The sequence below is a fragment of the Rhinopithecus bieti genome, unplaced genomic scaffold (genome assembly GCF_001698545.2).
Source record: "Rhinopithecus bieti isolate Rb0 unplaced genomic scaffold, ASM169854v2 scaffold_2349, whole genome shotgun sequence".
Classification (NCBI taxonomy): Eukaryota; Metazoa; Chordata; class Mammalia; order Primates; family Cercopithecidae; genus Rhinopithecus; species Rhinopithecus bieti.
In genome coordinates this window covers 496543-520358 of record NW_016804051.1, presented here as the reverse complement: position 1 = coordinate 520358, position 23816 = coordinate 496543, and the positions used below count along the sequence as shown (strand labels likewise).

General features: G+C 43.9%; 1 protein-coding gene across 1 annotated transcript in view; it reads left to right on the top strand.

Annotated features, from left to right (window-relative positions):
- Window positions 1-13334: 13334 nt before the first annotated feature.
- FAM20A (FAM20A golgi associated secretory pathway pseudokinase) overlaps window positions 13335-23816 on the top strand; it is a 67302-nt gene continuing 56820 nt past the window's right edge. Inside the window, exon 1 of the mRNA XM_017863571.1 lies at window positions 13335-13837. Coding sequence (XP_017719060.1) covers window positions 13434-13837 — 404 coding nt within the window. The 5' untranslated portion in view covers window positions 13335-13433. The remainder of the gene's footprint in view (window positions 13838-23816) is intronic.

The window sequence follows — 23816 nt, the reverse complement described above, 5'->3', positions numbered from 1 at the left end:
TAGCTTCGTCTTACAGATGAACTATTATTTTGCTCAGTTTTCAATTTTCAAACATTACACTTATTTCCATTTGGTAATACTGTAATAACCATTTTTTCATCTAAATATTTACATACAACTTTAATGATTTCGTCAAATTTTTATAAATGGGATTCAGAAGTCAAAGTCTGTACCAGTTACGAATTTATTGCCTCTCAGTTCCAAATCTACCTTTCTCTGTTGTGCTTTATGAAACTGGAGCTGGACCCTCTGGACATTTCTCATTTACCAGTTGCCACAATAATAGGTTTTGTCAATAGAGGGCGCTGGAGGAACTCTGCAAGGCAGTAGTGATAAGAAGACACTTCTCCTCTGGGTCCCAGTCCTCAATTTTTATTTCAGCATGGGAGCCCTGCAGCCTTCACCAACTAACTCCAACCACACTATCAAGTTGCACTCGCCACCACCATCACCACTCTGTGGTTGTTTCCACAGTAGCTCTGACCATGGCCCCAGGCATCGGTAGCCCCTCCCATGGGCTCTTAGACAGATCAACATGGTCTGCTATCCAGAAAGTTTCTTCACCAACAGTGGCTGGGTTTTCCAGTGGTAAACATACTCTCTACAGTGAGGTCTAAACTTCAGCCTTGGCTTGCGATCCTCCTAGTCCTTAGATCCACTTTTCCTCAGCTTAGATGTAGCAGCTTCTTTTTTGTAAAAGATCCCTTTTTTGTAAAAGATCCCTTTTACAGGTAGGTGTCTTATCACTTTTACTAGCTAATAATTCTTTTTATTAAATTTTTCCTTTTCAAATAATTGGTATGCTTTTCATCTCCTAACTGGATCCTGACTGATATAAAGTCTGTATGCATTTACATTACCAAATTAACTTCCAGAATGGTTTCTTCAATTTACAATTCCTTCCCCAAGTCCTAGTCAATTCTGGGTATTTTGTTCATATTTTTTTTTGCAATGAAAATGTGATAAGAAACAAATGATCTATTGTCAATTGTTTTAATTTGCATTTATCTGATTACTATTAAGGTAGAAGCAAAGTTACTTGAGTATGTGTAGCATTGGAAGGAGTCACATCAAACCAACAACTGTTACCCGTGGGGAAGAAAATCAGATAGGGAAGAGGAAAAAGGAAGGGAGACTTTCACTTATCACACTAAAATTTTGTCTGTTGTCCAACTATTTTACAAAGAGAGAATATTCATGCATTATTTGTAGAATTAAAAAAAAATGCATCATGAAGATATGGTGCTACCGAGTCCTCTGTCTGCCTAGATTCTACTGCTGCTAGTCAGAGTTGTTGCTTTCCTTAGCAAAACTGAGCACTCAGTTTTATCCAGACCTGATACCATGGGCTCCAGTCATAACCACTGACTTCTCCCTCTACGGCTGCATCTAGAACATCAAAGGGAAGTGAGGGCTTAGCATATGTGCCCAATTATGGCAACAATGGTTCCTGACTCTTCTGGGATAGATAAGTCATGATTTTTAATACCCTGTTTCATGAGTTTGACCCTAAGTCCAAATTTCCAGTTCATAAAATATGGCCAGCATACATCTGTGGAAGAACAGAGGGAGAGTGTAGAAGCCATGGGGTCCATTTGCCTTTTCCTAGTTATCAAGTGAACGCAGTGAAAGGTTGTGAAATGTGGGACTTGGTGTAACCCAGAGAAAGAAGACAGCATGACTAGTTCACCACAGACTTAGGCTGTAGTCATGCATCTATTTCTAAAATGATCAATCATCTTTTACACCTTTCATCCTTGCTTCCAAATTTAAAAAACAAAAGCAGCATGAAAAGAGTTAAGATGATGTCATTGTGTCTGTCCCTACTGTGATTTATAATTTTGTGATTCTTCATTTGTCAGAACTAAAATATCATAAAAACATAAATATTTGAAATTCTCCTTCCAAGACAGAAGAGTTCTTTAATTACTCAGCCAGCTAATAGACCTCTGTCAGGCTGAACTGCATTGAGAATGGAGAGGGAGACGGAAGCCATTAAGAATGGAGCCCAGTGCCCTACGTTTGAAAGGACTGAAGTGGGATGAAACTAAGAGAAAAGAACAGGCATGGTGGGGAGGAGTTTGTGGGAATTGGGGTGAGAGGGAAAAAAGGAAAAGGAGATTACAAAGCCTGAACTTTGTGAAGAGAGAGACATGTATTAAGGATATTTGGAAAGGAATACTAATAATTGTATACCTCCATAATGTAATTCTCACTTTTCCATTCCCTCAAAAATTACTGAGTGAAGACCTATGTTAATTTTCAAAGCTTTTTGGAGTCATTTCTATTTATTTTAGCTGTATTGACGTTCTGACACTGAACTTTGAGCCAGACCAAGATATTTATTTGTGTTACATTTGTTTACTGTTTGTCTCACCCACTAGCCTTGAATTCATATGATGGATTAGGAGTTGCTAGAAAACACTTATGATGCTTTAAGACATGACATTCTAAAGACCCAAGAAGTCCCAACTTCCTACCTTCTAAGAATAGCTATACTGTCAGGGTAGTAAAAACTGAAACAGGGAAAACACATCTGTTGTTGTTCAGTCTGGCATGTAAAGCTCACATAATATATGCAAGGGTTCTGTTCAGATGAATTTCTGCACAGTCTGAAAGCAGCCACACATAAAATCTGTGAATTTCTTCCCCTTTTAAAATATAAATTCAGTTAATTTCAGTTGAAATTGCTCTTACACATAGTCCTTGCCCTCTACCATGTATCTCCTTTAAAATAAAATAGAACAAATTTCTTTGACTGCTGCTCCTTATTAACCTGCTTCACCTTAATATCAAAGCCCAACGCTTTCTTTCAATTGTCTCTTTAAAAACCTAGAATAGCCCAGGATATGAGGTCACAAAATGAATCAAGTCAGATTTTAATAATATTGTAAATATACAGAAAAGTAAACAGAATGAGTCATAGTATGATAGAGAATACTATGACCAACATTCGTACAGCACTATCCAAGTTTGTCAAAATTTAACATGTATGCTTCAGATCTTTTTCTAAGAAATCATTTCAGATATTGCTGAAGCCCCACGTATAATCTTCAACAAGCACCTTTTTCTCACTTTAATTCCATATGTACTCACTATGCTGAATTTGGTGTTTGCTAAGAACTGAATATCTGCGTTCTCCTCAAATTCATACGTTAAATCTCCAATGTGATGGTATTAAGCGATGGGGTTTTTGGGAGGTGTCTCAGTATTTTAGTGTTGCTATAAAGAAATACTTGATGCTGGGTAGTTATATAGAAAAGAAGTTTATTTAGCTCATAGTTCTGCAGACTATACAAGAAGTATGGCACCAACATCTGCTTCTGGTGAGGGCTTCAGGTTGCTTCCATTCATGGCAGAAGGTGAAAAGGAGCCAATGTGTGCAGAGACTACATGGCTAGAGAGAGGAAGCAAAAGAGAGAGAGAGGGAGGTGCCAGGCTCTTTTTTAACAACCGTCTGTCACGGAAACTAATAGAATGAAAACAGTGTTCCTTACCCTCCAAGACATTAATATATTCATGAAGGATATGCTCCCATTATATGAACACCTCCCATTAGGCCTCACCTCCAACAATGGGGATGAAATTTCAACATGAGATTTGGAGGGGTCAAACATCCAAATCATACCAAGGGGTAATTAGGATGGGGCCCTCATGAATGGGATTAGTGCACTTATTAGGAGATGAAAGGACCAGTGCTCACTCTTTCTTCAACATGTGAGGATACAATGAAAAAAGGGCTATCTGCAAACCAGGGAGAGTGTCCCCATCAGACACTGGATCTGCCAGCACCTTGATGTTGGAATTTTTAGTCTCCAGAACTGTGAAAAATAAATTTCTTTTATTTAGGCCACCCAATCTATGGCATATTTGTTATAGCAGCAGACTGACTAAGACAGTATTCATTATTCTCATGCATGTTTTTATAATTTTGCCAATTTTGTGTTTGTTTGTTTTTCAGAGACAGGGTCTCCAGACACTGGAGGGCAGCCGCATGATCATAGCTCACTGTAACTTCAAACTCCTGTGCTCAAGAGATCCTCCTGCCTCAATCTCCCATGTAGCTCAGACTACAGGTGAACACCATTGCACCTGACAAATTTTTAAAATTTTTTTGTAGAGAGGGGTCCTATTATGTTGCCCAGGCTGGTCTCAAACTTCTGGCCTCAAGTGATCCTCTCTCCTTGGCCTCCCATAGTGCTGGAGTAATAGGTATGAGCCACTGTGTCTGGCCTAGTTTGCCAGTTTTGAAGCTTATCTAAATAGTATCATACTGCTACACACATACACATGCACACACACCATATTCATATTCTTTTACAACTTGAAGATGTATCTTTGCTGAGAAAATATAGCTATGCTTCCTTCATTTTAACTGCTCATTATATGAACATACCACAATTTATTAACGTATTTTCCTATAGATGTACATTTACTTTCTTGTGCAATTATTAATCATAAGCCAGATTGCAGTTAAAACTCTTCTGGATGGAGGTATGTGACTTTTGTTTTTTATTTTATTTTGTTTTAACATAATTGAATAATAGGACCAATGAAGTTGCCCTTTTTTTAATGTACAGTTCTGTTAGTTTTAACACATGGAGGTATTCCTATGACCACCATCATGATAAGGATACAGAGCAGTTCCATCACCCAAAACAACTTCCTAATGCTATACCTTTGTAGTCATACCTTCACCATGGTCCCTAATGCCTGTCAGCCAATGATCTATTCTCTGTCACCATAGCTTTTCCATTTCTAGGCTAACATATAAATGTAATCATACAATATGTAACCTTTTGAGACTGGATTCTATCACTCAGAATAAGGCCTTTGAGATGCATCAATGCTGTCATGTATACCCATATTTTGTTCTTTGTTGTTTCTAAGTAGCATTCCATTGTATGATGTACAACAGTTTATCTATTTGCCCATTGAAGGACATATGTATTATTTATTGTTGGCAATTATTAATAAAACTGCTATAAAACTTTCATAAACAGGTTTTTATGCACACATAAGTTTTCAATTCATTTGGATAAATACCTAGCAATAGATTGCAATAGATTACTGGGTCATATGGTAAGTACATGTTTATGTTTTCAGATATTTGGAGATTTACCACATATCTCTGTCATTTATTTCTAGTCTATTTCTATTATAAGCAGAGAGCATAGTTGGTATGATTTGATTCTTTTAAATTTAAATGCTTGTTTTATAAAGCAGGATATAGTCCATCTTGGTAAATGTCATGTACACTTAAAAATAATGTGTATTAGGCTGCTTTTGAGTGAAGTGTCCTATGAATGTTAAATTAGATTTAGTTGGCCAATAGTATTTTTCAGTTCTTCTATATCCTTGCTGATATTCTGTCTACTTGCTCTATGAGTGGCAGAAAAAGAAACACTAAAGTCTCTAGCTATAATCGTTGAATTTTCCCATTTATCCTTTCAGTTTTATAGTTTTACTTATGTACTTTGAAGCTCTATTGTTAGAGACATACACATTTAAGATTATTATGACTTCTTGGTGAATTGTCTTTTTGATTGCTACTTTGAGTAATACTAATATAATTATGCCAGATTCCTTTTAATTAGTGTTTGTCTGGTATGTCATTTTCTTTTTCTTTTTTTTTTTTTTTTGAGACAGAGTCTTGCTCTGTCGCCCAGGCTGGAGTGCAGTGGCGCGATCTCCGCTCACTGCAAGCTCCGCCTCCCAGGCTCATGCCATTCTCCTGCCTTAGTATTCTGAGTAGCTGGGGTTACAGGTGCCCACCACCACACCTGGCTAATTTTTTTGTATTTTTAGTAGAGATGGGGGTTCCGCATGTTAGCCAGGATGGTCTCAATCTCCTGACCTTGTAATCTGCCCACCACAGCCTCCCAAAGTGCTGGGATTACAGGTGTGAGCCACCACACCCAGTTGTCAGGTATGTCATTTTCTATCCCTTTACTTTTAAGTTACCAGTGGTCATATGGACACCTGGTTTCTTGTAGGCAGCATAACACTGAGTTGTTTTTAATTCATTCTGAAAATTTCTGTCTTTTAATTGGTGTGTCTAGGCCATTTTATATTATATAGTTAGAAATGTATATGATATAATCATATTAAATATCTGGTATTTAGTATAATTATTGGTATGTTTGCATTAGGGTTACCATTTTCTAATTTTGCTTTCTGTTTATTTCCTATATTTTTGTTCTTCTTTCCCCTTTTCTGCTTTCTTTTATGATTTGGGTATTTTAGTGTTTCATTTTAATATATTTATTATTTTTATTATGTCTCTCAGTATAGTTTTTAGTTTTATTATATCTCTTAGTACAGCATAGTATTACAATCTAGGAATTATAACATATATGTTTAACATTTCTCAGCTATTTGGAATTAATATTTTACCACTTCAAGTGGAATGCAGAATTCTTACCAACATATAAGTCCCTTTACCCTCTTCCCTTCATGTTGTAGTGGTCATATGTAGTATGTCTCTGTGTGCTGAATCTCTATCAGACAACGCTATAATTTTTGTCTTCAATTATTATGTGTATTTTGTAAACTTAAGATGAGAAAAAATGATCTGTTATATCTACCTGTATGTTCACCATTTCTGTTGCCCTTCCTTCATTCCTGATGCTCCAGGTTTCCCTCTGGTGGCATTTGCCTTTCATCTGAAAACTTCCTTTAGCATTTTTCTTAGAGCAGGTCTGCTGGTGATTATTTCTTTTAGTTTTCTTTCATCTAATAATGTCTTTACCTCATCTTCACTCCTGAAGGAACTAAATGCTGGAAGGGAACTTTGAAATTGTGTACCACAAAATTCTTATTTACATGTGAGGCAAAAGAAGCCCAGAGACATTAAATAATTTGTCCCCTGTCACCAAGCTAGTTAATGATTGAGCCAAGATTACACTGTAAGCTCCCTAACTCCCAACCCAGTGCTCTTACTCTTCCTACAAAATGCCTTGGTTTGCTTTCTCAATTATTTGGTTTATACTGGAAATAAAGTTGTGCGAAAAGATCTAGATTAGTATATGCTTAGTAGAAGAAACATGTAAAATTCTCATTTTTAGAGCTGAAAAAGACATTAAAGATCATTCACTTCAGTGTTTCATGTTTCAGATGAGGCAACTGAGACCAAGAGAAGGTAGTTCAGTTTTCCAGGGGAAATTTACTAACAAGTAGAGCCATGAGTTTTTATAGCAAGATCACACTACATACCCATCATTTGTAAAGAACAGGCACTTATTTGTTTATTTGTGCTCCCCAGTAGATGGGGAAACACGTACTCTCTGTCTCTCTCTTTAGCCCCTTAGAACCTTATGACACAAGTTGGATGACCAATGTTAGACAATGGATCCTACCTAGCCTATTTGGAATCAAATCTGTGACTTTGTTCTCATTAGCACTGTCCTTTCAACCAGTGATTCCCAAACTTCAATGTGTGTCAGAATCTTATAAGCTGAGAAGAATCAGTTTATTGAAAATGTACATTCCTGGCCCCACCTCCAAAAATATACTAGATCTATGGTGTGGCCCTGGAATTTGCATTTTTATAAACACATCAGGTAATTCTGATCCACAGGCTGCACTTTGAGAAATCTCTGGCTTATGTTGAGGCATTGTGTGTTGGTCATGAATAGAAAATTTTGGACTTTCTACCTCAGAATAAGGTGTTGAGTGCAATACTAAATCAGTATCAGTTCCTTAAGTTCACTCCATTCCAGGTCTTCCATTTATAGTAATTTCAATTGCATCTCTTGCTGATTACTGAGACAGCTAGCAGGTAAAGGTAACATTCCTCGCATGCATCTATACTGTAATAAAAACTGTGAGGGACATAGACGTCTACATTTAGTTATTTCTTTATGTATCTCTTACCTATTGGTTTTTCAATAGGACCACTGAAATTTCCATTAATGTTCTAAGTGAACGTCTACTGGAGCTGGGCACAGTGGCTCATGCCTGTAATCCCAACACTTTGGAAGGCTGAAATAGGCAGATAGCTTGAGCTCAGGAGTTGGAAACCAGCCTGAGCAACATGGTGAAATCCCATCGCTACAAAAAAAAAATTAGCCAGGCCTGGTGGCAGGAGCCTGTAGTCCCAGCTTCTTAGGAGGCTGAGAGGTGGGAGGATCACTTGAGGCCAGGAGTTCAAGGCTGCCATGAGCCAGATCACACTCTGCCACCTGCATACCAGCCTGGGTGACAGAGAAAGACACTGTATATTAAAAAAAAAAAAAAAAAAAAAAAAAAAAAAAAAAAAAACATAATGGATGTTTAACTTAACACTTAGGTAGATGTTCTAACTTAACACTTATCTTGAGCTAGATTCTACACATTTATGTTTTTATTTTATTTTATTTTTCAAACCACTTCCCACCTCCATATATGAACACACATAAACCCATAAACACCATTTATTCTACAGGAATTTGTTAACTCTCATTTGTAGGCCTTGCTGTGTCTAAGATCCTATAAAGGCAGGAAATTAAAAAAGAAAACATGTTACCCTTGAACTCATGGAGTTTTAGTCTACTATAGAAAACCAACCACACACACAAAAATCAACTAGTCATGTTCTGAGAAACACGGGAATGTGGGCAAGACAAAAATAGAGTCTAACCTTCGCAGATTGAGGAACTCGGCATTTAAATGTTGACTCTGTTGTTTTCATGATTTAACTCCTGCAAGTAGAGAGCTTGATATTTAGCTAGACTGAAAGGAAACACAACTGCCCTTTGCATTTGCTCCTCTTAATGCACGCAATGGCACAGATTGCTAATCTACTCTGTGTACTGCCTCATACTTTTTTTCCATTGGCTTGTGAGTACAGATATAGCTTAACTCTTTGATGATCACAAAAGACTCTTGAAGGCAGGAAGGAACGGTGTCATATATTTCTTTGTGTCTCCTACAGGGTCCAAAGCTATGTCATCTTATTGTAAAAAATAATTTAGCCCCTACTGTATACTAGGCCCTACGTGAGATTCTACAGTTGTAGAGATAGCCGATATCCCTGACTTGACTCAGAAAACATTTCTTGCGCATTCCCCAAATGATAGGCCCCATCCTTAGAGTTCTGTGTACATATATAAGTAGCATTCTCCCTCTACACTCAGGAGTAGTGCTCCAGTGAAGAGGGCAGACATGTGTACTGTGTGAATTTGCAATGGCTGCTATAACAAAGTACCACAAACTTGGTGGCTTAAACAATAGAAATTTATTTATTGTCTCACAGTTCTAGAATTATAAATCCAAGTTCAAGGTGTCAGTACAGTTGGTCTCTTCTGAGGGCTGTGAGGGACAAATTTGTTCCATGCCTCTTACCTAGCTTCTTGTGTTTGCTGGCAGTCTTTGGTGTTCCTTGGCTCATAGAAGAATTGCCCAATCTGTCATTATCTTCATACGGCATTCTCCCTGTATGCATGTCTCTGTGTCCCGATTTCTCCTTTCTATAAGGACACCAGTCACATTGCATCAACGGTCCACTCTACGCTAGTATGATATCATCTTAACTAAGTATTTCTACAACAACCCTATTTCCAAATAAGGCAACACTCCGAAGTATTGGAGGTTAGGATTTCAACATGTGAATTTGAGAGGGGGACCCATAACATACTAAAAAGGAAACCCAACATGGCCAATGCTGTAATATGGGAATATATGAGGAGCTATGGGGGCACATGAGAGCACATGGCACTGAGTTTAGTGGGTATGAGGACAAGCATCAGAGAAAAATTGGACAAATGGCCAAAGTTTGTATGGACCAGTGGGTGTTTTCTAGGTGGGGAAAGGAGAAAGAGCTTTTGATTAAAGACACATCTGTGAGAGGTTGGAGCACCTGGGAATTGCAGAAAGTCTTGTGGGGTGAAGAAACCAAAGAGGGGGCATATAAAGAAGAAGAGAGGTAGAAGCCAGACCACCAAGAGCTATGTCACAATGAGTGACCTAATCCGGAAACAAGGAGAAGCTCAGGGGGTTTTCAGGAGGACAATATCCTGGTTGCATCAGGATACTAGAAGTCTCACTCTGGCAATAGTGTGGGTGGGCACTGAAATAGGGTACCATGGAAGCAGAGAGACCAGTTAGAAGCCTATTTGCAAGTCTGAGCACGAGATTATGAGGCTCTAGATACATCAAAATCAGTAGAAATGGAAAAGGAGGGAGGGGCTTCCAACGAAAGATATTAAACAGAACGATGGGTCCCAGCAAACAGAAATTTAGGATAACTTCAGCGTGAATGGAGAGGATGTATGTGAGGCTGACGAGCGCGCCAGGGCCCAAGACATGGAAGCTCAGAGGAGCAGGAGAAGGCTCATTTCTAGGAGGGGGAAAGATAGATTGGAGGCAAACCTGAGGATGCCAGCATCCTATTGGCCAATCCTACTGGTAGGATTTCCACTCTCCTACCCCAGCTTCATTCACACTTAATATCTAACTCACACACGCAGTTCTGCACTTGCCCTTGACCTTCAAAGGGCATGGAAAATATGTTTACATAATTTCCAAGCGAGTAACACTATCATTCCCTAAATTGGGGCCAGAAAAAAAAGTCTACTGAGGGAGTATGACCCCATGGGTTGAGGAGAATTGAAGTCACAAGACCTGCAATGTCATCACATCCACGTCCTTTGCCAGCCCAGAAAAATGCTCACTAGTTTGCCACACAGTTATTGCAGATACAGCACCACCGTTCAGTGCCTGACTTCTTCATTCGCTGGCCATGACATCTAATTAAACACATGAGAAGTTGCAACTTCTCTCAGAAATTGGAAACCGGTTAAAATTTAATTCCAGATAAAAAGGAGGAGGTTCTAGAACCCCTCAAAATGCCCACCATCATACCCAGAGGAGTGGAGTAGCTGGGAATAGTATTATCTTGGGCTTCTTCACTTGGACTGGGCACTCAGGTCACAATGTTGTGCCCCTGAAAGTAGGTTCCTTCCTGCTATCTTCCTTTTCCATCCTTTTCTATTTTTGTCCTAGCGATGAGCAGTCTCTAACCTAGCCTAGAATACTACAGAAACTAGTAAGTAATCATAGTGATAGCAAACACATATTTCACATTTATTTAGGATGAGTTCGGGGCTCTTCTAAGTGCCACATAACATTTTCGTCAATGCAACGATGGTCCCATAAGATTACAATACTGTATTTTTACTGCATGTTTCCTATGTTTCGATACACAAGTACTCACCACTGTGCTCCAACTCCCTACAGCATTCAGTAGTCATATGCTGTCCAGGTTTGTACCTAGGATCAATAGGCTATGCCATACAGCCTCCGTGTGTAGCAGGCTGAACCAACTAGGTTTGTGTAACTACACCCTGATGTTCACGCGCACAGGAAAATTGCCTAAGGATGCATTTCTCAGACGTGACACATAATTGTACTTCAATTCACTTAAGTCTCATAACAACTTTAGGAGGTAGGTTCCATCATTATCTTCATTTACAGATGAGGAGACTACAAAGTCCCGAAGAAACCTTCCGCTGAACCACGGAGAAAAGACTCTGGTCTGAACCCACAAGTCAAAGTATGTCTGAAGGTTCTTAATTCCAGCAAGGGAAGGGAGGGGGTTAAAGAGTAGAATTAACTTACATGGGAAGCTTTGCTGCCTGGGCAAGCAGCTTCTGGTGGATTTCCTGAACATTCAGCAGGGTGGGGCCACCTCTCCAATCAGACTTACACTTTACTGTACTATGGGATCGTTAAATAGAGGAGCCAGGAGTTCAGGACTCCCTCCCTCTTCCTCAAAAGGAAAATTGGGCGTGGGGAGGGTACATTACCTCACAGGATATCGGAGAAAGCCTAAATGTGTCCTCCAGTGATTCATTTGGGTGGACTACTTTCACACCAAGCTAAACTCAAAAGTTCGGAGTGGGGTCATCAGGGCCCCTCCCTCCCTGAGTGCAAGAAACATTTCCTCTTTTTAAAGTACAGGCAGAGTTGGAATCAAACTCCTTCCAAACAGGAAATCAGCAAGATTCTAGGTAAAACTGATGCCTTACTTTTAAAGGTCAAGCTCTTTCCTTCACCAAGAGGTGTTTCCTGAGCACCTACTATGTGCCAGGCATGTGGTATGTAGTTGTAATGAATCTTGATGTGTTCTGTGCTCTGCAGGGGAACGGAGATGGAAGGGAACACAAAGAAAGAACAGATACCCCAGCACTTTGGGAGGCCGAGACGGGCGGATCACGAGGTCAGGAGATCGAGACCATCCTGGCTAACACGGTGAAACCCCGTCTCTACTAAAAAATACAAAAAACTAGCCGGGCGAGGTGGCGGGCGCCTGTAGTCCCAGCTACTCAGGAGACTGAGGCAGGAGAATGGCGTAAACCCGGGAGGCGGAGCTTGCAGTGAGCTGAGATCCGGCCACTGCATTCCAGCCTGGGCGGCAGAGCGAGACTCCGTCTCCAAAAAAAAAGAACAGATACCAACACAGCCGCCTCCCCAACCCCCCCACACACACTCATTTGGCAAAGCTTACAGGGGAAAACATGGTTTTAGGGGACTTGTGTTTTTTTTCTAAAAAAAAAAAAAGAAATGGTAAAAAGAGTCTTCGGACCCCTCGCGTCCCTTAAAGTGACTGGACGGAGACCTGGGCAGGGAAAGTGGGAGGCCCGAGCGAGGGGGAGGGCGCAGGCAGTGGGTGGGTGACAAGGTGCAAGGGCAGCGCCGGCCTCGGGAGTTGGCCGTCAGCTGCGCCAGAGGCAGGTGCCAGCGGAGAGTGGGCGGGGGTGCCGGCGCCAGGCCAGGCTCAGGGAGGCCCCACGCTACCTCTGCCTCTAGGAGTCCAGGCGCGCAGACGAGCTCCCGAAGCCGCTCCTGCTTCGCCAACTCCCCACTTGCGCCACCCGTGCCAGCCAGGGGCACTGGCGTCTCCACCGCCCGCAGAAGGAGTCGCGGGAGCACTAGCAGCCGCCGCCGAGCGACAGCATCCTCAGGAGAGACGCCCCGGGCTCTGCAGGCAGCTGCCTCCAACCGCCCTCCGCGCTGCTCATCGTGGTCGCTCCCCCCCGCCCCTGCTCCGCCGCCCGTCCGCCCCCGGCGGCAGCCAGCGCCCGCGCCCCGGGGCCCTTCACCTGCTGCGGGCGCCCGGGCGGGCGGGCGCAGGGGAGAAAAGGCGCAAGAAGCGAGCACCCCGGGAACCCCATTCCCTCGGCTCACTCGGCGCGGAGAAGCGACGCCCGCTGACACCGAGAGCCCCGGTGCTCCGTGCACCTGGTCCCCAAGTTCAGGAGCGACACCCCTCCACTGGGAACTAGCCCGCGCAGGGATCATTCCAGTCCCATCGACCCCGGCCCGCCTGCGGGACTCCAGGCGCCTCTTCTGCCCGCACGCCGCGAGCCCTCCCGGGACCCCGGAGACAGCTTGCCTGCCCCCGGCATCCCCCTCGGCCGGCACGCCCCGCCGCTCTGCGCCCCAGCTGGGCCATGCCCGGGCTGCGCCGGGACCGCCTGCTGACTCTGCTGCTGCTGGGCGCGCTGCTCTCCGCGGACCTCTACTTTCACCTCTGGCCCCAAGTGCAGCGCCAGCTGCGGCCCCGGGAGCGCCCGCGGGGGTGCCCGTGCACCGGCCGCGCCTCCTCGCCGGCGCGGGACTCGGCCGCAGCCGCCTCGGACCCCGGAACTATTGTGCACAACTTTTCCCGAGCCGAGCCCGGGACTGAACCAGCCGGCGGCAGCCGCAGCGGCTCGAGCTCCAAGCTGCAGGCCCTCTTCGCCCACCCGCTGTACAACGTCCCGGAGGAGCCACCTCTCGTGGGAGCCGAGGACTCGCTCCTGGCCAGCCAGGAGGCGCTGCGGTATTACCGGAGGAAGGTGGCCCGCTGGAACAGGTGAGGACCCCGCCCGGGACACGGGAGAGCGGGCGCTCTGGCCGGGGCCTCCCCGCGCCCGCGTCTCCAGTGCCCTGCAGCCCCCGGCCCAGGGCTGCAGCGGCTCCACCCACGGCTCCCGCCTTGGCTCTGGGCTTCGGGTGTGTTCCCCACCCGAACCCCACCAGCTGTTCCAGACCTCACAGTCCAGTCCCGGAGTCAGATAGTGCGAGGAAAAGTTTCTATGCAGCCGCGCAGCGAAGAAACGCTCTCAGCCCCTCCCCTTGAGCGCCTGGGTCGTCGTTGAGCCCCACTCCTGCTCCCTGGTCCATTCCCAGTCCCCTCTCTCTGTCCTGATGTGCAGGAGAGCCGCCGCTGGACTTTGGGTTTCCAGAATGAGGCCCCAAACAGGGCGTCTCCAGAGCTAGTTGGAATTCAGCATTTAACTGTGCTCTTTGGGTAAACCTGGGTGCCTTCCAGAAAGCGTGCTTCTCCCCCAAACCCAGTTATTTCCCTTTCCTTATTCCTCTGCCCAGTTTCAGAGATCACAAAGGGGTCACCTGGGGCAGGAAGTAAATGGTCAGTTCTCTGCAGCAGCCACCCCATTGTTCACATTTAAAATGCGGCTTTGGCCCCTCCAGCAGGTATTACAACTTGAAGGCAGTTTTATCTTGTACGATCCGGGTGATTTGGACTGACTTGGATCTGGGGCTTGATGCTTCCACAGAGGAGATAAAAATCTTCCAGGGAATTTTTAAAACCAAAGCAAAATACAGAGGAAAAAATATCAAATATATTTAGGATAAAATTAAGAAGAATCTTTTTGGAAAAGGATGGAGGTGTTGGAGAAGGCAGCATGCTCATTACTGAGATGCCTTGCTAATGGCAGGAAGCCTTCGTATGAGTTAAGGACTCTGTTTTGAAGTACAGAACTTGTCTAAATACCACTCACATTCAGAGTTCACTATCGCACCACACCCATCTCTTTACTTAATACAAGAGATTTCAAAGTAAGATGTCATCGGTGGTTTTATAGTCCTTCCAGAGGATGAGCAGACCATAAATCTCTCTTGAAACTCAGAGCTGGGCCGATTCAACTGTTTGCTCATTATTCTGCAATGCTGAGATTGGAGGGAGAAAAAAAAAAAAACCCCTCAGAAAAATTTTGCAAAGGAAGAAGTTGAGTTATTGGCTGAATCACTGTGGTGAATTTCAGTAGTAAGTCTATGGCTCATGATTTGATGCTAGAAAGAAAGTGATTCTCAATCCCACTGTTAACTGCATGCAGTCATAAAAGGCAGTTTCAGACTGCTTCTCAGACCCTGTCATTTTCAATATTATCTTTATTTCATCAATAACATGGAAGTTTGGATTAGTGAACCAGGAAACGTTGCCCTTAGAAAAAGTATCTACCCATCCTGGCTAACACGGTGAAACCCCGTCTCTACTAAAAAAATACAAAAAACTAGCCGGGCGCCGTGGCGGGCGCCTGTAGTCCCAGCTACTGGGGAGGCTGAGGCAGGAGAATGGCGTAAACCCGGGAGGCGGAGTTTGCAGTGAGCTGAGATCTGGCCACTGCACTCCAGCCTGGGTGACAGAGCGAGACTCCTTCTAAAAAAAAAAAAAAAAAAAGAAAAAAGAAAAAGTATCTACATGTCTACTATGGATCTGAGAATGAGAGACTGGACAAAGTCACTTGCTTTTGTAAATGTGATCAGCATTCATTTAGTAACATTTCTGTGGTCTTAAACTTCCCGGTGTTACTTTGGACCCGAAGCAAAGTCCAGGGGAACATTATGGCAGAAAAGCAAAAATCTTTCTCACGAAGCTGTTTTACAATCAGTTTTAAGCTTGATTTCTACATCATTATGTGTCAAAACAGACCAAAAGAAAAAAAAAAAAAAAAAAACTTTCAAAACACACATACTTTCTGACCAGAAATCATCTTGGTCATTTAACAGAAGATCAAGTGGGGGCTGGTGACCTTGCTATATTCAGAGTTCACAGAGTAGTTTTGTGTGGTTGGTCAAATGTGATATTTTCACAAGTAAGGTTTGTGGGCCATAACAGGAGGACCCGCTGCACTTATAAATGTTAAAACTGGATCTCAGAGGCAGAGAACACTCTCCCTTCACCCAAACTGGATAGTAAACGTTAACATGAAGATATTAATAAGCAGATGTGTTGTTACTTATATCAGGGTTAAAAATGAAACACAAGGCTGGGCATGGTGGCTCACACCTGTAATCCCAACATTTTAGGAGGCAGAGGCAGAGGCAGAGGGAGGATCACTTGAGCCCAGGAGTTCAAGATGAGCTTGGGCAACATAGCAAGATGTCATTTCAAAAAAAAAAAAAAAAAAATAGCCAGTGGTGGCACATACCTGTAGTCCTAGTCACGTGAGGGTCTGAGACAGAAGGATTGCTTGAGCCCAGAAGGTTGAGGCTGCAGTGAGCCATGATTGTGCCACTACACTCCAGCTTAGGTGACAGAGTGAGACCTTGTCTCTGAAAAAAAAAAAAAAAGAAGATTCATTAGCCAGGGTGAATTTGAGCCACACTCAGAGTTCTGTTGTGAGAGGGAGTCACTCATTACCTTAAATGAGAGTGCTCCCTGCGGAATATGAGGATGTAGCAGTGCTGAGGAAGACAGGGGGCCTGCTATAATGTGCAGGGTCAAGGACACCGCCAGATCCCAGCAGCAGACAAATAAATAGAATGGACAGCAGAGGAAGAAACAATGAAGGACCTTGCTAATTGTTTTTATCTCACACAGACAAACTCTCCTTGTTTGTAGCCCTGCCAATATTTAAAATTTAGTGATTTATAAACATATGTGGGCCAGGCACAGTGGCTCTCACCGGTAATCCCAGCACTTTGGGAGGCTGAGATGGGCAGATCACCTGAGGTCAGGCGTTCAAGACCAGCCTGGTCAACATGGTGAAATCCCATCTCTATTAAAAATACAAAAATTAGTTGGGCATGGTGGTGGGCACCTGTAATCCCAGTTACTCAGGAGGCTGAGGCAGAAGAATCGCTTGAACCCAGGAGGTGGACATTGCAGTGAGCAGAGATCACGCCACTGTACTCCAGCCTGGGCAACAGAGCGAGACTCCATCTCAAAAAAAAAAAAAAAAAATGTGGATGCCTCCATGCCAATACCTAACATGAAGTGCTATCCAAAATAATTGTACCAGCAAACTGTCCACCACACCAGGAGAGGTACAGAGAATAATATAAGCCAAATCAGTGTTCTTCGCCACTTGCCCAGAAGAGACCATTTGTCTGAGTGATTTTTTTTTGTAATGTTGACCATCATACTAATATAAGAAATGGTATGAAGTCAGAAAGTGTCTTTCCACAATTCAAGCTCATTACCAATAAGAGGTAGGCTATGGTGTGTCTCCCCACCTCCCTACTCACCTACGCATTCCTTTTTAATTTCACACAATGGAAGATGACATTTTACAGTTTTGAATGTCTTGGGTTTTAATTAATATCAGTTCACTGGATGTCAACATTTAGACAGTTAAGTTACAAATGGGAAGACGTGTTGATTTTTAAGGTGGGCTGTCTGTGTGCTATCTGGCCCTGAAGCTTTCTGCAAACCTCCTTCACTCACTGTTCTTCCCTCCCTTCCTTTCTTTTTCCCCCAAAAATGTAACTAAGTGTGGCACAATCCAAGTTAAAAATGTAATTAGGGAAAGTGTTTCTGTCAGGTGGTCAGCTACTGATCACGGCCAGCCAGCCAACGCCAGGCTCCATCAAGCATGATGACACATTTGGCACCTGTCTTGAATAGTGACAAGGAAAGTTCACAGGGAAGAAGGGAAACGAAGTCTTCACTATTTCAGGCCATACACTAACAAGCCAGAATTGTGCTGCTATTAGTCCTTTGCTTGAATAAGTGATGACGCAGGGTGGGCAGGCTTACCTGGAGCACAGGTGATGGTTCACATTGTTGGCTCTCCTTTGCATTCTCAGACGCTGAGCTTTGGATTTCTTCCCTGACCCACAAGTTGCCCAAGTCAGACAACATCTGTCTTTTGACGTGTCAAACTGGTCAGCTTGGCCAGTTTTGCCCACATTATCACTGGCCTTTTGGCCACATATCTTTGGTCAGTTTCTCTGTAACCCTCTGGTTTTGACAGGCAAGGTCAAACAGGGTCAGATGTCCCTAGTGTAGAAACTCCAGCAGCTACAACCCAAATATGAGTTTTTGCTTTTCTTTCTTGACATCTTCCTCAGATGTCAGGAAGGTTATATTGTCTTGCAATTACAGATTCAGCATTTCTTAGGAGGGGTGTGTGTATGTATGTGTGTGTGTGTGTGTGTGTGTGGTTTCCCACATCAGAAGCTCCTGTCTTCTTCCCCCCTCCTCCTACCTATTGCTGTCACTAAAAGAAAACCTAGTCCTGGGTCTCTCTTTGAAAATCACCGCAAAGAGACTGGGCAGCTTTTCAAAAATGACAGTTGGTCAAAGGGAGTAAGTTGGCTGAAGTTTTTCTGGGGGATGCTTTGAGAAGATCCAGAAGCCAAGGCAGATAGAGAAGGGTGGAGAAGTCAGGAGAGATGAAAAGGAATTCAGCTAGAAATAAGAATTGCCTCATCTAGGAGATTGGGGAAGAGAAGTTCCTCCCTGCCCCAGCTCCACGCCCCTGCCCATGGCATCTGTGGAAGGAAAAATACAGTCTCTTCATTCTTACCACCATCTTTTTATCTCTGTCCTGCCTATTTTGTGCCTGCCCTAGAATGCTCTGAACCTAGATTTCTTGTGAGCAGGCAGTTCAACCCGCAGGCTGGATGAAAGTCCAGGTTCTTACTCATGGATGGTGGCCATCTGCTTCTCTCCCAGAGTCAACAGGGCCTTGGCCCCTTGTTGGATTCTCCCGCCAAGGATGCTAGGCTAAGACAGGAAGTGGCCTCCTGTGATTTGGAAATGGACCTCAACCACGGCCCGTGTGTGGTTAGCAGAGGGAATGGGGAGCCTGACTTCCATTTCCCATTTCTCGCAATTAGAGCCTTGCTGGACTAGTTTTGGAAAAGATATTATTTTAGTGGTTTCCGAATCCCTGAACTTGTAGCTAGAGGAAACCTCTCCACTCCTCTCAGAATCGAAGGCTCCAAGCAGATGGTTTCTGAGAGGGTCGGTCCAGAAGGCCATTGTCAGGTCTTTTTCTCCCTCATTCCAAAGCCTGTCCTCACTGCTGCTGCCACAGCAAAAACCTGAATCAGGGGAACATCAGTGTCATTCATCCAAGAAAGACAGGCACTTCCTGCTTCCAAATAGATCAAAATGAAGCCCTTCAGCTAGAACCAGAGACTGTTCCACTGTTCCCAGCAACGATCTTCTTTCACCACAACCAAGTGCTCATCAATCCTGAGAACCCCAGTGGCGAACTTTTTACATGCAAATGCTCCTACCTGCAACATGCTTGTTATGTGCCAGGCACATTACATACACTTATTTTAAGCCTCCTCTGTAGAAATAGGTGCATGTAGTAGATGGAATTCCAAGACAGCCTTCCAAGATTTCCAGCCCTGGCATACACACCTCACCTAGTTGTTCAGCCCACTGCTAATATGGGTACTGCTAACAAGGGATTTTACAGATGTAATTAAGGCCCCATACCAGTTACCCTTGGGATATGGAGATTATCTGGTTAGCGTGACCTAATCCATGAACCATTTAAAGCAGAGTTTTCTTGGGCTGATCAAAGGAGAGGAAGTGAGAGATTCAAAGCAGAATAAGGATTTGATGAGCCATTGCTGATTGAAGATGGAGGGACCATGTGGCAAGGGATAGCAGCGACCTTTAGGCTAAGATTGGCCCCAGCTGACAGCCAGCAAGGAAACAGAGACTATAGTCCTACAGCCACAAGGAAATGAATTCTGCCGCCACCAAGAATGAGCTTGGAAGCACATTTTTTCCCCAGAACTTCCAGATGAGAAATCAACCTAGACACCACCTTAAATTCAGCTAAGTCCCTGTGCAAAGGGTACAGCCACACCAAGCTGGAGATCTGACCTACAAAACTGTGAGCTAATTAATGAGTGTTGTTTTAAGTTACTAGGTTTGTGGTACTCTGTTATATAGCAGTAGAAGACAAATACAGTACTGCTATTTACTTCATTTTATAGAGGAAACTGGAAACCAGAAGGTTATATAACCTGCCCAAAGTCAGGCAGCTAGAAAACCACAGGCAGGGTTTATACCCAAAGGGTCTTAACTACCAGTTCCACCACCCTATGTCCTTTGATGCCCAGACGTCCCAGCTTTTCCTCCTTTGGGAAGGCTTTTCTTAATACCTCTCCCCACTGTGGTCCCTCCCTGACTATATACATCCTCTCCATATATACCATATTATTTTTTGATTGTCCACTATGTCCAGCTGTGACTTCATGGAAGCTGTCTGGAGCTTCATGTAAGAAGGAATGGTCACTTGCCCTTGGCATGAAAAGCCCCCAGCTTGCCCTGGTCACTCTAATATAGCTGTTTCAGAGCCAGAGTAAATATCTGTGGAACAAATCATTGGAAACAGATGACACCAGGATTTGGGGGCTGTTAGTCAATGGCCTATTATCTTCTTTGAAAACAGCCTTGAACAAAAACAATTCCAACTGTAAAATCATCCCACTTGTCTACTCCTCCCTGTAGAAGTCTAGAGCAAAACCACCCTGCTGAGACATTCTGAAATTTGGATGTGAAGTGTTCTTCTTATTGCAGTAGCCTAAATAAAATCAATGTCAAAAAAAAGCCATGAAGGAACGTTGAGAAAGCATCATTTGCCAAGAAAAGAGGGAATTTCTTCAGCTTCCTGTGCTTTCTGAGGAAGAGCAGCCAAGAAGTCTTGCATTAAAGAAAAATGGGAAACACAGAGACCTTGACTTAGCCAAAGCTATCCCTGCTCTGCCCCCTTGGCAGGTGCTGACCTGTATTTTTTGTAATTATTCATTAAGCTAGAGGCTGATGAGAGCCTGCGGATTCTGCTGAAGTAGGCTTGCATATGGCCAAAAGCCAAGTAGGGATAACATTCTAAACAGCTGCAGCTGTAGCAGAACAGAAGTTACTAGGCATAAGTTCTTACCTGTTATTATAGGCAGGCACACACATATGCGCTTAATGAAAACCACAGTACAGAAAAGAGGCTTAGCTCTTTTTGTGCCCTGTCACTTGGCAGAACATCCTATAGTTGAAATGTGAAACGAGGATAGAACTGAGTTTGAAGTGCTATGGAGATGGCAGCATCCCTGACTTTCAATTCCTGCAGCCTGGCTTTGGAGACCAAGCACTGGGGGCAGCCAGTAGACTCAGGCTTGAGCAAGAGGCAAAGTCAAGTCCCAGGGAAAAGCCTGTTTTATTGAATTCACTAGCAATAAGCCAGATAATAAATTTAAGAGGCCCCAGGGAACACAGCATAGTAGAGGAGTACTGTTCCTAAGAAGCCAAGAGCCTGTCATAAAATTCAGCAAAATATGGAAAGTAAAAGAAATTTAAGAAGTGTTGGCACAGGGTACATGGACTGAGAAGTTGGATCATGAAAAACAAGGTGGCGTGGAAAGAGATGAGATTTTTAAAAGCTTGGGAGAGGTTGATGGGATAGGAAAGATGTCCACTGAAGAAAAACAGAGCTGTTCAGCCCTGGCAAGTGAAATGCAGCTCTCAGAATTGCAAATTTGCCTTCAATTGTCAACACCTGGGTTGAGCTCCATAGGTTGTAGGTAAATATTTTTGATGATACCAACCAAAATGGAATATATATGGAGGGACAGATTGTCTCTCCTGGCCAATCCAAGTGTCCTTACAGGGCCTCAGTTTCACCAGTTGAAATGGAATTTTTTATAATTCTGATTGATTTTCTTCAGTGGCTGAATAGTCATAAATCCCATAGGGAAAGTATGTCTTTCTGCCTCCACAGCTAGCTCATGCACTTTTTTTTAACCTCATTCATAGTTAATTCATAGCTCAGAATTATGCACAACCAGTAGCTGCTTATTTTCACATTCCATGGAGATCTGAGCACTCAGAGATAGGAGAAAAGTTAGACTGACCAACCTCAATTCCATAATCAAATCCAGCCCCTTGTTAACCAGTTTCATTGCATAAGTTTTGTAATTGGGGTCATTGGATCCCACTGAGTCCAGGTGGTGAGGTCCAGTTTTCCCTTAAGCTTCATGCAAAATCTGCATCCTGTGCGTATGTTCATTTTCCTAGTGTTACACAACTTTCTCCTTAGTTCAGCTAAAACCGGGCTCTTCTCACACGACCAGGAAAGATTAGGCTCATGGACACATAGAAGAGTGAGGAAAACGGAATTTACTGGGCAAAAAGGAAAAAGGACAGATACCTCTTAGCAGAGCGAGAGTCCTGCTAGCAAGCTTCCCGCTTCACAAATTGAATCCTAGGTCACCACACAGGAACAGGAGACACCAGACTCCTCCCCACTGCAAAGGAGGTGAACTTCCCGAGGCTCCACCCCCTATCCTCCCAGTGCGCAAGCGCAGGCCAGCGTGATTCAGAAAAAATCAGCTGGGAAGGGGAGGGCTTCTTCCGGGACCAGCAGTCCAGTTGTTCAACCTCAGGCTGTTTAGGCTTGAAGGTGGGGTTTCGCCTGGGATCCTTTGCTGTCTCCTGTCTCTATCACTAGCAAATAAGTCATTATATTTTTTAAGTATTCCCCACATTCATAGGCATTCTGCAGTTTCATGTGACAGAAACTCAATTCAAACTCACTGTAGGAAGAAAAGGAAGTGTAGAGACTCAATCACCAAACCTTAGTAAGGGCAGGAGGAACTGCCCTCACAGCATTAAAAAGAGTCCTCATGAGAGGGGAAGCCCACTGGGCTTCTGCGTCAGGTGGGGACTTGGCGAACTTTCTGTCTAAAGGATTGTAAATGCACCAATCATCGCTCTGTGTCTAGCTAATCCAGTAGGGGACTTGGAGAACTTTTCTGTCTGGCTCAAGGATTGTAAATGCACCAATCAGCACTCTGTGTCTAGCTAAAGGTTTGTAAACACACCAATCAGCACTCTGTCAAAATTGACCAATCAGCACTCTGTAAAATGGGCCAATCAGCTCTCTGTAAAATGGACCGATCAGCAGGATGTGGGTGGGGCCAAATAAGTGAAGAAAAGCTGGGCACCGCAGCCAGCGGGGGCAACCCAGTGGGGTCCCATTCTGCGTTGTGAAGTTTTGTTGTTTGGCTCTTTGCAATAAATCTTGCTTCTGGTCACTCTTTGGGTCTGCACTGCCTTTATGGGCTGTAACAATGAGCTGTAACATTAACTATGAAGGTCTGCAGCTTCACTCTTGACGTGAGACCACGAACCCACTGGGAGGAAGGAACAGCTGCAACCCACCACCTTTATGAACTGTAACACTCACCAGGAAGGTCTGCAGCTTCATTCCTGAAGCCAGCAAGACCACGAACCCATCAGAAGGAACAAACTCCGGACCCACCATCTTTACGAACTGTAACATTCATCTCAAGGGTCTGCAGCTTCATTCTTGAATTCGGGGGAACCAAGAACCCACAAATTCCAGACACGCTTGGGGCTGGGTGCAGTGGCTCACGCCTGTAATCCTAACACTTTGGGAGGCCAAGGCAGGCAGATCGCGAGGTCAGGAGATCAAGACCATCCTGGCTAACACAGTGAAACCCCGTCTCTACGAAAATGGAAAAAAACTAGCCAGGTGTAGTAGTGGGCACCTGTAGTCCCAGCTACTCAGGAGGGTGAGGCAGGAGAATGGTGTGAACCCGGGAGGCAGAGCTTGCAGTGATCCAAGATTGTGCCATTGCACTCCAGGCTGGGTGACACAGCAAGACTCCATCTCAAAAAATGTCCTTGGACTCTGTGTGTTTGTCGCTACTCTCTCTTTCCATAGTTTATCTGCTTATCTTCATCCTTTCCTGTGGCGCAAGTCCCCAAAGAACTAGAGAGAGAAGGTTTCTCCAATTTCCAGAAAGAAAGATCCTGGGCGAAGATGCTCTTTGGCCAG